The sequence below is a fragment of the Lampris incognitus genome, chromosome 3 (assembly GCF_029633865.1).
Source record: "Lampris incognitus isolate fLamInc1 chromosome 3, fLamInc1.hap2, whole genome shotgun sequence".
Lineage (NCBI taxonomy): Eukaryota > Metazoa > Chordata > Actinopteri > Lampriformes > Lampridae > Lampris > Lampris incognitus.
In genome coordinates, this window is record NC_079213.1 from 104,804,447 (window position 1) to 104,818,513 (window position 14,067).

The 14,067-nt window shown below is 47.0% G+C and overlaps 1 protein-coding gene across 1 annotated transcript; it reads left to right on the forward strand.

Annotated features, from left to right (window-relative positions):
• Positions 1 to 4,523: 4,523 nt before the first annotated feature.
• On the forward strand, positions 4,524 to 9,674 carry mob3c (MOB kinase activator 3C). Its single transcript, XM_056276628.1, has 3 exons — positions 4,524 to 5,242; positions 6,729 to 6,931; positions 8,838 to 9,674. The coding sequence occupies exons 1-3, from the start codon at positions 4,825 to 4,827 to the stop codon at positions 8,865 to 8,867; spliced, it is 651 nt and encodes a 216-aa protein (XP_056132603.1). The 5' UTR covers positions 4,524 to 4,824; the 3' UTR covers positions 8,868 to 9,674.
• Positions 9,675 to 14,067: the final 4,393 nt, after the last annotated feature.

The following is a 14,067-nucleotide window of genomic DNA, read 5'->3' on the forward strand; positions in this document are numbered from 1 at the left end:
GTCCAGCACTATATGGGCTAACTAAAACTAAATCATCAGCATACATGAGGTGATTGATGACAGAGCCACCCACAAGACAGCCTGTGTTACACCCATTCGGCTGTCTCGACAGGTCATCCATATACACGTTGAACAAAAAAGGAGGCAAAATTCCACCGTGGCGAACCCCATGGCAGACACATCATTGCCCCATTGAACCTGAAACGTCTGATGAGCATACCAGAAGACAAGGATTCTGACTATGTAATTTGGAACACCTCTAGCCAGCAATTTCATAAATAATTTCTCATGGTTAACCCTGTCAAATGCCTTGGAAGCATCAGTAAAACATAGAAATCAGTAGAAGTTTGGCTTCTATATTTGGCCACTATCTCCTTTAGAGCATTAATGCATAAATCAGTGCCGTGTTTTCTTTTAAATCCAATCTGATTGTCAGTCGTGAGAATATACATTTCCAACCTAGTTAGGAGAATTCTTTCCAGCACTTTAGATAGAACACTGGCAAGGGCAATAGGTCTACAATTGTCCATGCTATTTAGTTTGCCAGCCTTGTCTTTAAGGACAGGGACTAACAGTACAGACGTCACAGAATCAGGAAGAACCCCGTGAACCATCAGACCAGTGAAACACATGGCAAGCATTGGGCAGAGCCTAAGATTGGCATACTTTAGGTGTTCTGCAGTAATGCAGTCCATACCACAAGTCTTGTTATTATGTAACTTCATAATGGCATCGTGAGACATCAGCTGACCTGACTACTGTGTTAACAGAGAGGTCAGCATTACCCACTACAACTGCATTACTTTTAACACAGTTAAATAAATTGCAATAATGCACTCGCCATACCTCAGCTATTTTGTCTGAGCCACAAACACCCTCAATATCAGACGGTAGGGGGGTTTTATGATTACTCATGACTTTGACCTTTTTCCAGAAGTTATTATGATTGTTACTTTGCAACTTCCTGGCAAACGTGTTCTCATTTTGCTTAACAAAAACGAAGAGCATATTTAAATCTTGTATTTGTAATTTTTTTTAATGCTCAAACAATGCCCCCTGTCTAGGCCTTCCTGACTCAGACCAGAGTGCGAAGGTTTCTCTAGCTGCAGCATGTTGTTCAGCCACAAACTCATTCCACCCATGTTTGATATTATGCACCTTATTCCTGTGTTTACGGAAGGGCTCACTGGAGGCATTAAGAGCCGTCACAATATTGTAGCGAATTCCGTGGGAATTCCACAGGAACTGCCGCAGCCGGGACGCGAACCCGTATCTCTCGCACTGCGGGAGACATCGCTGACCGCTCGACTAAAGTGTCCGACCGTTAGTGTCTACTTATCCATGCGCGTTACACTACCCAGCTGCTTCGGGAAGCGCATCCCCGCGCTTAAGCATATCAGCTCCTTCACGCCTCCGGGAGCATACGCTTCCGGTGGCCTTATGGTCTCACCAGCCCACTTCTGACACCAATGTAGCGAATTCGGTGGGCGGGGCAACTACAGGGGCTACAGCAACCGGGACGCGAACCCGTATATCCCGCACCGCGGGAGCCATCGCTGACCGCTCGACTAGAGGGTCCGACCCGTTAGCCAAGGGCCAACGTGTCTACTTATCCATGCACGTTACAATATTATCGTACATGGCGCAGAGGTCAGCAGCATGATGTAGGTCTTCGCAATTCATATTTAAGCACATTAAAGCATCCCTAAGCAGTGCAATATTATTAAACAAACTGTCAGTTAGGGTAGAATATCTATCAATATCCTCCTCAGTCAGATTTGTCCAATCTAGCTTCCCTGTATTAGCAGCATTACCAGTAACAGCCAGCAGGGGTACATTCTCAACATTTAGCAACATAGCAACAGGTATGTGACCAGAGGTGGCCAACCCATAGCATATCTCTATATTATCCAGAGAGGCATGGACATCGGCTGTATACATACAATGGTCAAGCCAAGAGGTAGTATGCCACGCTTGACTTAAATAACTAAAACTCTTATCAGGCAACAGTACTTTGCTAGATAGAATTAAATTGCTATCATTACAAAACTGCAGCAGATGTTTTGCAAATATAGAATTGTTATCTGACAAGTCAGCATTAAAATCTCCAATTACATAGACACAAGTTGAGTCACTGTCCTCAATAAAAGAGTGAACAAAGGCTAGCCTGTTCAGAAATTCATCCTCAGTCTCATGGGATTCATAATTAAACTCGGATAGGATTATAATTAAACTCGAGCCCAATGGCCCAATCAACATTTAAATGTACCACCTTAACCAGTGGATCGTATTTGCAGTTCCAGAGTACGGCCACACCACCAGGTGTCCTACCTCGTACTATTTCCGTGCTGAGATCAGTGGTGGATTCACCAGCACCATGGGAATCCTCGTGTATAGTGTTCAGTCTGTCTAAGTCCTGTTTGGCAAGCCAGGTCTCTTGTATGCACAGAATGTCACACTCGTCCAGCAGTGTGTTGACCACCAAACGTCTTGATTTATCCGCAGCACTTTGTCCTACACGCAGGCCGCGTGCGTTGTATGATACAACCCATATTTTGAGAATTTAGGTGCCGGGTGCGGCTGCTGCCCTATCCGGCACCGTAGCACCAGCACTAGACCCTGTAACCACAGCCTTGCGTGGCTGGCTTGCTAGCCCTTGGCTAACGGGTCGGACCCTTTAGTCGACCGGTTAACGTGTACGGGCGACCCGGGCTCGCGCCCCGGCTGCGGCGGTTCCCGGCTGCCCCCTGGATTCACTACAAACGAATCCCCCCCTGCCGCCTCATGACTGCTGGGACAGGCTCCAGCGTCCCGGCGGCCCTGAGAGCAGGATAAGCGGTTAAGACAATGGATGGATGGATGGAATCAAACTACTATTCTCAACCAAATGCAGCATAAATTCAAAGACACTGGTTTATCCGCGTGTTAGAGACAGCAGCTCCTCTGTGTACACACATGCAGGGGCAGAAACTTCTGGTAATAGAGGTCACATGTCTGGCTAAGAATCCCCCAGGAAGTGTTGAGGCCGGCTGTTTCAAAAAGAGGAAGCTAATGTGGATGTCGTCCTACGTCACAACTCCCTCGGTCCGCTGTGACCGCCGGGGAAACGGTTAGGGCTCGTGCGGTACGCTTCTTATATACACTACTGAAGATTTACACCAGCTATTCATCTGAGTGCACCCAGTGTAAAATTATGCGGTACATCTCCAGCACTTCCACAACATACGAGCTATTTATTTCATGAATGGGCAAACGGTATGTAATTTGAGGGATACGAATGACTGCAAATGTAAACAGGCAAGACGAGCTGATTTGAATATAAAGGTAGCGGCCATGCAACATGTTTGCCCTTCGCCTCGTGAGGATAACAGTGCGCTGTGGTTGCTGCACAGTTCACTGAGGACTGTGAATGCAAGCCAGGTCTCTGGAAAGCATGGCGTCATGAGCCTTCAAACAACAACAGAACCCTCCACTGGCCTGGCTCCTGGGTTTCTGTGTGTGTGTGTGTGTGTGTGTGTGTGTGTGTGTGTACATGTTTAGCTATGCTTGTGGGGACCAAGTGTCCTCATTAGGATAGCAAAACCTGACAGCACCTACCTTGTGTGGACATTTCCGAGGTCCTCACAAGGAAAAGGGTCTATTTTAGGGTTAGGACTTGGTTTTAGGGTTAAGGTTAGAATTAGGGTTAAGTTAAGGTTAGGGTAAGGGTTGGGTTAGGGTTAGGCGTGTAGTTTGCGTGGTTAAGGTTAGGGTTAAGGGCTTGGAAATGAATGTAGTCAATGAGGGGTCCTCATAAGGATAGTGAAACCAGACTCTGTGTGCGTGCGTGTGTGTGTGTGTGTGTGTGTGTGTGTGTGTGTGTGTGTGTGTGTGTGTGTGTGTGTGCTGAATGGCTAACACGCAGTATATGTAAAAACATTCCCATATTGACGGTTTCATTCATTAGATTTCTTCCTAGTGCAGATAAAAAGGTTTCATTTTTGTGCTTTAGCACGTTTTGAGTTTCACATTCAGTCCTTTTTTCTTTTCCAGCGTCGTGGCCGTTCAACAAATGAGGCATGAGGGTGCACTGAGCGAGGTCTCTAGGCCCGCGAGGTGGTTTTATCCTCCAGATCCTCCATATCATGGACTCCCAACGCTTCACCGCCTTAGCTGAGAGACAAAAGTGCTGCGTCTGCGAGGCGGAGATAAAACGATGTGGCCATTTTCTCTCTCGGAGCTTTCGAGACGCTCATAATCTTTAGTGAGCCACGTCGTGCCATTAATTCCCTCGCCTGCGCTTCGCTTTTCCCCGCTGATTTAATTTTACTGCTCGCAAATCACAGCAGGGCTATTTCCAGTGCGAGTTGATGGCAGTCTTGTGACAGGTGGAGGCATTTTGGTCACACAAACAGCGGTGGTGGTAGCAGCAGACACATTCAGAATAACCCATTCTTGGTGCTCAGGCAACAGACATCGCTTATCAGATCATTCAAGCTTTTTCCATTGTTAACAATCTGACAATGCTGTGTTTTTGTTTTTTTTTTGTTTCTTTGCTTTGCAGCCATGGTTTCCTCATTTTTGTCGTACTTCCTGACCGGTGCCCGCCGACCCCATTGAAACCATGGATTGATGGGATCAGAAGTACAGGCCTGTGACCATTCCTGACCTCCCTCATTGCACTGTTTCATAGAGAACTCACCACATCTGACGACAAAAAGCTTCTTTCATGTGGGGGTTGACTTGGTCCCATTGACTAGGAAGTGCACCTCTGAATCGAACTCACACAAAATACAGTGCGTGACCCGGTTACCCCTCTCAACTCAGAGCTACAGCCGGGTATCGATGGCGCTGTGTCTTGGACAGGTTTTCAGCAAAGACAAAACGTTCAGGCCGCGGAAGCGGTTTGAACCCGGCACCCAGCGCTTCGAGCTCCACAAGAAGGCCCAGGCCTCGCTCAAGTCCGGGCTGGACCTGAGAAAAGTAGTCCAACTGCCGGAGGGCGAGAACATCAATGACTGGATCGCCGTGCACGTGGTGGACTTCTTCAACCGCATCAACCTGATCTACGGCACGGTGAGTGAGTTCTGCACCGAGCGCTCCTGCCCCATCATGTCCGGCGGCCTGCGGTACGAGTACAGGTGGCAGGACGGGGACGACTACAAGAGGCCAACCAAGCTACCGGCGCTCAAGTACATGAACCTGATGATGGACTGGATAGAGTCGCTCATCAACAACGAGGACATTTTCCCCACCAGAGTAGGTGTGTGTGAGGAGCCCACGCATACAAACACAGCTGGTTATAAGCGGATGTGTTACACCGATGTGCGACCGAACACGGGCGATGCCCATGTTGTGCTGCAGAGGTTCAAATGGAGGTTAATTGCATCACAATGGTGACATTTACACGACAACACTCGAAAAAATGAAACGCTGAATTTACTTAAAAAAATGTAAGTCATTGGGCGTCCGGGTGGCATGGCGGTCTATTCAGTTGCCTACCAACACGGGGATCACCAGTTCGAATCCCCGTGTTACCTCCAGCTTGGTCGGGCGTCCCTACAGACACAACTGGCTGTGTCTGCAGGTGGGAAGCCGGACGTGGGTATGTGTCTTGGTCGCTGAACTAGCGCCTCCTCTGGTCGGTTGGGGCGCCTGTTCGGGCGGGAGAACTGGGGGGAATAGCGTGACCCTCCCAAGCGCTACGTCCCCCTTGTGAAACTCCTCACTGTCAGGTGAAAAGAAGCGGCTGGAGACTCCACATGTGTCGGAGGAGGCATGTGGTAGTCTGCAGCCCTCCCCGGATCGGCAGAGGGGGTGGAGCAGCGACCGGAATGGCTCGGAAAAGTGGGGTAATTGGTCGCATACACATGGGGAGGAAAAAGGGGAAAAATGTTAAGTCAAGTGATTCCACAGAACTGTGCTGAACAACTTGTAAATCCTGCAGCAAATAGTAATAAATCACATTTCCTAGAAGTTGCTTAACACAGCTGCAGGGAACCACATGGCGTATCGTTTTTACCTAAATCCAACTTTTCATTTTTTTGAGTGAACAAGCGTAGGACTGGCTGATGTGGACAAAATCAAATATTTGACATTTTTGACCAAATAAGTCGATATTGAGATGTGACCATATTTTGGGGATGTCTATTAGTGCTTTCGTAATATATTTAAACACAAGACATTGTTGATAAGTGAGCATTAGTAATGTGGATATGGTGACCAAGCAGGTGGAGGCATTCATTGCTCATTTCACTAAAACAGTAGAAAAAGTTCAGAAAACTGTCTCCCTTTACTGTAATGCAGCCTTTAAGATCAGGAAATGACTACATTTAAGTTATATCACCATATTACCACAAGCACAATCCCACAACACGTAAAGTCTCGTATCACCATATTGATACCCTAGCCATAGGTTGCCCGGCTCTAATTGATCGTGTGACTCCGGGTCTTTTTCTAACACTGAAATTCAACATTTGTTGGATGAGAAGACTTAACTCCAGCTAGCATAATCGATACACAACATACTGAATTCAGTGTGCCAAACTGTCCACAAGAATCAAATTTGGGCTAATGAAATGACTGCCTTTGCTTCTCCGGGGCGTTAAGTGCAAAGCATTCGCTCTAAGTTAGGTTGCGCTACAGTGGAACTACCAACATCATGTAGCGACGGAAATAGCCACCGCAAAACAAGATCACATCTGCGGGCCGTTCCCTTCTTCTTACAACTCTGCCCTTCTTCACATCAGGTGTCCCTTTCCCCAAGAACTTCCAGCAGGTGTGCAAGAAGATCCTGAGCCGCCTCTTCCGGGTCTTTGTGCACGTGTACATCCACCACTTTGACAGCGTGTGCAGCATGGGAGCCGAGGCCCACATCAATACCTGCTACAAGCACTACTACTACTTCATCTCCGAGTTCAGCCTCATCGAGCACTCCGAGCTGGAGCCACTGGTGAGGGCGCTTTTAAGGTATAACGGTGAAGGGGCGTCCGGGTGGCGTGGCGGTCTATTCCGTTGCCTACCAACACGGGGATCGCCGGTTCGAATCCCCGTGTTGCCTCCGGCTTGGTCGGGCGTCGCTACAGACACAATGGGCCGTGTCTGCGGGTGGGAAGCCGGATGTCGGTATGTGTCCTGGTAGCTACACTAGCGCCTCCTCTGGTCGGTCGGGGCGTCTGTTTCGCGGGGGGGATAGCGTGATCTTCCCACGCGCTACGTCCCCCTGGTGAAAGGTGAAACGCCTCACTGTCAGGTGAAAAGAAGCGGCTGGCGACTCCACATGTATGGGAGGAGGCTTGTGGTGGTCTGCAGCCCTCCCCGGATCGGCAGAGGGGGTGGAGCAGCGACCGGGACGGCTCGGAAGAGCGGGGTAATTGGCCGGATACAATTGGGGAGAAAAAAAGGGGGGGGGTGTAAAGGTGAAGACAGGAGGCAGGAAAAGTGGGGATTGGGTGGATATGTTTGTTGTCTTTTTTGAAGGGGAGGTTGTCAACATTGTCCTCATGGCTGTCCGTCTATGGAAAAGTCAACAGTGCTCTGTGAGATGGGAAAGTCAGCGGTGCTCTGTGATACAAAGGCTCATTCATAACTAGGTCATGAATGTCTGAATGGTGGTCTGTCCATCAACAACAAAACCCGATCTCTTGAGACTTAATCTAGCTGTGAAGGAGGCTTCATATGACAGAGCCGTGTGTGTGTCTCCCGGTAAGGGTCAGCACAGAGGAAATACTGAGAAGTTTTTGTGCATGTCTGACTTTCACTTCACAAACTGGATGAAAGCGAATTCAAACGGCTGACGTCAAAAACGTGACGAAATGACATCGTTGTCCTATTAATGTACGTAAGATGACGTGTCTGATTCAACAAGGCAGTACCCCGGGCGTCTGGGTGGCATAGTCGGCTATTCCATTGCCTACCAACACGGAGATCACCGGTTCGAATCCCCGTGTTACCTCCGGCTTGGTCGGGCGTCCCTACAGACACAATTGGCCGTGTCTACGGGTGGGAAGCCGGATGTGGTTGTGTGTCCTGGTCGCTGCACTAGCGCCTCCTCTGGTCGGTCGAGGTGCCTGTTCGGGGGGGGACTGGGGGAATAGCGTGATCCTCCCATGCGCAACACCCCCTGGCGAAACTCCTCGCTGTCAGGTGTGGAGTTCCCCTGGTGACTCCCACATGTATGGGAGGAGACATGTGGTAGTCTGCAGCCCTCCCCGGATCGGCAGAGGGGGTGGAGCAGCGACCGGGGCAGCTCAGAGAGCAGGGTGATTGGCCAAGCACAGTTGGGAGGGGGGAAGAAATCCCACCCCAAGATTGCATCATCAAAGAAACTTGTTAAATACTTGGCAGAAGCTGGGCTGGTTGGAGCTCGCCACCTTCTTAAGAGAAACAGATTTTTATCTACTCATTAAAATAATTCAGAATCTGTGCATCACCGTTTCGTTGCTTTAGGCTGACAAAGAGGCCTCAGCCACATCAGAATAGCCGGAGAACGGATGTCTGGGCGTGAACACAAGGCCTCAGTTGTCGTCATTAGGACGCTAAGGTCAAGTCGTCCCTCTGGCAAAGGGAATCCGTGAATCCATAGCGAGTCATTTATGTCTCCCCACTGCGGGCGATGAATCTCGTAAACATAACACCGTGACCTACTTTGTTTTATAGTCCTCACTGTCACACCCGAGGCAGTTCTGCGGTTACTGTCGTGGGAATGGCAACAATGTCGTTACTCGTATTAAAAGATAAATATACACGTCACCATCTTTCAAAACAGTTGTAGAACGCTTATCGTCCATCTCTTAGGCCCTCAGCAGCTGGATGGGTTTAACGTGCCTCCCCCCCCCCCCTCCCCTCTTTTCCAACAGAAAGAGATGACAGAGAAGATCTGTAATTAAGCTAAACCACTTGGACAATGGAGTTTACATTCCAGCCCCTCGAGTCCTGCAGGACGGCCACGGATTCAGCACCGAGCAGTCTAAACAAGAGGACGATGTTACAGATCCGAGCTGTTAGGGTGGTTCTCCACGTCTAACTGGGAACGTTTACCCGCCGAAACTCAAATCACTTTAATTTCAGCCAATTTCACAACGCGGTCTGATATTTCAACAGACATTTAAGCTCCCTGTGGTGCTCTGATGATGACACTCTTTGGACTGTTTCGGCCTTTCATAACTTGAGTCGATCCTTTTACACGGCTTTGTTTTGTTCTCTTCAAGCATGTTTTCAATATTGTGAATGTTTGACCTTTTCATGCTTTTTGGAAACTTCGTGCCTGACTGTGATGAGCATTTTTTTGTTGTTTTTTTTTTTTATATGCCGAGTGTTTAAATGTTTTTCTAGTCTGGCCTTGGCAGAGGCCGTACGAATGAAGTCACCGCACAGTTGGCTTTAAAACAAGACTGCCACGAGCAACGTTGTTCAGAAACATTAGGTAATGAGTGTTTTTGTCATTATAAACGACAACTCTGGATTTCGGCAGTGAAAAGATAAAATATCAATAGGAAACCTAAAAACGATGTGCATTTATTTGTATCAAAGCTGCTTCAAGTGTTTGAGCCTGTATGTGAGATCATTTCGGGCCAAACGAATGACTTTGAAAACCTCCCAGATAAAAGGTGGATTTCGACAGCGGTGAGGAAAACTGGGATTCTTGTTGTTCCTTCAAATAGGAGATGTGTTGTTGGCTGGTGTCCCACTTGCTGTAACCTGCCTGACTGCTATGAATGAAGGATGCACACATTTTCCCTCTGCACTACAACACCTTGCTATGTGATGACGGGCGGGGCAAACCACGACTCCGGATAGTGTCATTGTGTCATCCATTGAACTGACCTATGACAGTTGGGAGAGTGCACAGATGGGTGGGAAATATTTGTGTGAGTGTGTGTTCTTGTACTTACATCTTTGTGAGGACCAATTTGGGTGCTCAACCATGAGATTGATGACATTTCTCCACAGTGAGGACATTTTAGCCAGTCCTCACTTCTTTAAGGGTCTATTTTAGAGTTAGGACTTGGGTTTGGGGTTAAGGTAAGGGTTAAGGTTAGGCATGTAGTTCTGATGGGTACGGTTAGGGTTAACGATTAGGGAATGAATGTAGTCAACAGGGCCTCACAATGCTAAAGTACAAGAATGTGTGTGTGTGTGTGTGTGTGTGTGTGTGTGTGTGTTCAGGAACCCAACCATAGTGGTCTGCAAGTCCTCTACTTGATTGATAGCACCCTCTAGAGGGCAAAGAATGGAGCAGGTGTGGCACAGTTAAAGGTACAATTTCCCAGCTGAGCCGGGTGGGGGCGTCGGCGGGACGTTTACAATAATAAAGAATAATAATAATAAATTAAACTTATATAGCGCTTACAAGACATTTATAACGTCCCCCGCTGGTCCCCACCGCAAAGTTTTCTGAGGGACGGTACCGGGACGTTACTGACGTCTGCAAGTTCTTGTTAGGTCGTGGTGCGACGTTCTGTGTGTGACGTAAATGTGACGTCCGGGGAACGTTCTCATTGGTCCCCGGGGGGAACGTTCTCATTGGTCCCCGGGGTAACGTTCTCATTGGTCCTTCAAAAACGTATTGAGAACGTCCTATTTTGGTCTCTCATAACGTTATAAAGGGGACGTTAATGGGACTTTCCTATGACGGTTATTTCCTTTGTGCACACACACACACACACACACACACACACACACACACACAACCCTCATAACGTCCCCGTGACATAATGAAACCCCTACAAAACGACATTTACCAGACGTTCGGAGAGGACCTTTAGGGGACGTGCTGGGGACTTTTTGTTTTGTTTTTGCTGGGTTGTACGTCTATCTGCTTAAAGCGGCTGTAGACAACTTTTCTACTTTCCCGCCTAGCTTTTCCAAGTGCTGTTTTTTGTTTTGTGCCGCTGTCGCAAAGACAACCGGACCGCTTTCCGTTTATTAGCATCCTGGCTACTGTCCAAAGCAAGACAAAACCGTAAGAATCCCAATTTGAACTAGAAACCCTGATCTCAGTGATATGATACATGCAGGGTAAAACATCCGGTAGTAGGCAGCTTGTTACTTACTGATCGGTTCCCCTCTAGCCAGAGCTCGATACAACACCGGGACACTTGATTAACCTCAACCTAACCTCAACCTAACTTCAGCCTAACCTCAACCTAACCTTAACCTAACTTCAGCCTAACCTCAACCTAACCTCAACCTAACCTCAACCTAACCGTAACCTAACTTCAGCCTAACCTCAACCTAACCTTAACCTAACCTCAACCTAGCCTTAACCTAACTTCAGCCTAACCTCAACCTAACTTCAACCTAACCTCAACCTAGCCTTAACCTTACTTCAACCTAACTTCAGCCTAACCTCAACCTAACCTTAATCTAACTTCAGCCTAACCTCAACCTAACCTTAATCTAACTTCAACCTAACCTCAACCTAACTTCAACCTAACTTCAGTCTAACCTCAACCTAACCTTAATGTAACTTCAACCTAACTTCAGCCTAACCTCAACCTAACCTTAATCTAACTTCAACCTAACCTCAGCCTAACCTCAACCTAACCTCAACCTAACTTCAACCTAACCTCAACCTAGCCTTAACCTAACTTCAACCTAACTTCAGCCTAACCTCAACCTAACCTTAATCTAACTTCAGCCTAACCTCAACCTAACCTTAATCTAACTTCAGCCTAACCTCAACCTAACTTCAACCTAACTTCAGTCTAACCTCAACCTAACCTTAATGTAACTTCAACCTAACTTCAGCCTAACCTCAACCTAACCTTAATCTAACTTCAACCTAACTTCAGCCTAACCTCAACCTAACTTCAGCCTAACCTCAACCTAACCTTAATCTAACTTCAACCTAACTTCAGCCTAACCTCAACCTAACCTTAATCTAACTTCAGCCTAACCTCAACCTAACCTTAATCTAACTTCAGCCTAACCTCAACCTAACTTCAACCTAACTTCAGTCTAACCTCAACCTAACCTTAATGTAACTTCAACCTAACTTCAGCCTAACCTCAACCTAACCTTAATGTAACTTCAACCTAACTTCAGCCTAACCTCAACCTAACCTTAATCTAACTTCAACCTAACTTCAGCCTAACCTCAACCTAACTTCAGCCTAACCTCAACCTAACCTTAATCTAACTTCAACCTAACTTCAGCCTAACCTCAACCTAACTTCAGCCTAACCTCAACCTAACCTTAATCTAACTTCAACCTAACTTCAGCCTAACCTCAACCTAACCTTAATCTAACTTCAACCTAACTTCAGTCTAACCTCAACCTAACTTCAGCCTAACCTCAACCTAACCTTAATCTAACTTCAACCTACCTTCAGCCTAACCTCAACCTAACCTTAATCTAACTTCAACCTTACCTTAATCTAATTTAAACCTAACCTCAACCTAACCTTAATCTAACTTCAGCCTAACCTCAACCTAACCTTAATCTAACGTCATCCTAACCTCAACCTAACCTTAATCTAACTACATCCTAACCTCAACCCAACTTTAATCTAACCTTAACCTAACTTCAACCTAACCCTGTGCTTAACGTAATCATACCCGATAGCTAAGCTAACCTGTTTTGAAGCAAACGCTTTCGTCTGACTGGGGGGAAACAGATCTCGACGGGGAGTTCGATACAACACCGGAGATTTTGCTCCATCAAGTGAAGGCCCGTCCGAGGTTCACAATCACCCTCCCTCTTCACCTTCTTTGCCTACTCTGTCAACGGAGTTTTTTTTCTCTTACCTCACAGTTTCCACTCTCACTTTGGTTGTTCCCCCGTCCACCATTTCCACTACTGGGGATGGCTACCGATAGCTACCGGGGAAAATAAAAGTGCTATCCTCTTCCTTATTTTGGTCGCGCAATGGTTGACGCACTTCCTTTGTGTCATAAATCAAGCCTTCATTTTCCTGCGAGATCGTACCCGGTGGCAGGCAGAATTTGGTTTCCTATAAGCCTGAAAGCGAGGCTTACAGAGAACCAGTCTAAACGCTGATGGTGTCATTATTGTATAGCATTACACTGCAATCAACATTTACATCATAATGATAAGTTAAAGCAAAGTTGTCTACTGCAGCTTTAAGCACCCATCCATCCATCCATTACCCAAACCGCTTATCCTGCTCTCAGGGCCGCGGGGATGCTGGAGCCTATCCCAGCAGTCACTGGGCGGCAGGCGGGGAGACACCCTGGACAGGCCGCCAGGCCACCACAGGGACTTTAAACAATTAAATGAAAATAACACATCCACGTGAATCACATAAATATCCTCATAAAGTATTGCCCCCCCTCAAAAAAATTACTCATTATTTTTGTTTTGAAAATAATGGCTGCTAAAACATACCCCAGCAAACAAAAAACGTCCCCAGCACGTCCCCTAAAGGTCCTCTCCGAACGTCACGGGGACGTTGTCGCGAGATCCCACAACATACCCGTGACGTCCCGGGGACGTCTAGAAGACTTTCCACTAACGTCCCTGTCCTCGGGACCTTCTTTATAACGTCCCCGGGACGTCACGGAGACATCTAGAGGACTTCCCCTAACGTCCCACGTCAATGCACATTACAGACAGGGAAGAGACCATCAAGAATTATCTCAACCGTTTCAATTTCATGAAATGATGTGTTTTAGTTTTGTCAATTTGTTTTGTGAAACGTTGCATTTTGGACTTCAGGGCCACCGTAAGTATGTTTTGTTGGTGCACACACACTTGGTTGACACTCAGTTCCCTCCCAGGCCGGTTTGTATAAAGAGAGAAATCCCAGCATGCAAAGATCCAATCTGGATCTCTGCAAGGTTCAGAAACACTAAGGTGGAGCTTTTGTAACACTGCAAACATTACACAGCAGTACGAGTACACACATTAATTTTAGCTTTCAAATTTCAAATTTAAGTTTTAAACTTTCTTGTTTTTAACCTTACAAATTACGACTGATTTTACCTCATATATTTCCTGGTGCTCATCTTTGTGTGAACCTGCATAATGCACCGCTTTAGACACAAATACTGACCAGAGGTTTTCCTTCAGTAGTTTGGTTGAGAAATGCACCATTATGAAGAAGTCCTGCAAATGAAAGAGCCT

Coding starts and splice junctions, on each gene's coding strand:
- mob3c (XM_056276628.1), top strand. CDS start 4,825: ATGGCGCTGTGTCTTGGACAGGTTTTCAGCAAAGACAAAACGTTCAGG. Junction 5,243..6,728: donor CATTTTCCCCACCAGAGTAG/GTGTGTGTGAGG, acceptor TCTTCACATCAG/GTGTCCCTTTCCCCAAGAAC. Junction 6,932..8,837: donor ACTCCGAGCTGGAGCCACTG/GTGAGGGCGCTT, acceptor CTTTTCCAACAG/AAAGAGATGACAGAGAAGAT.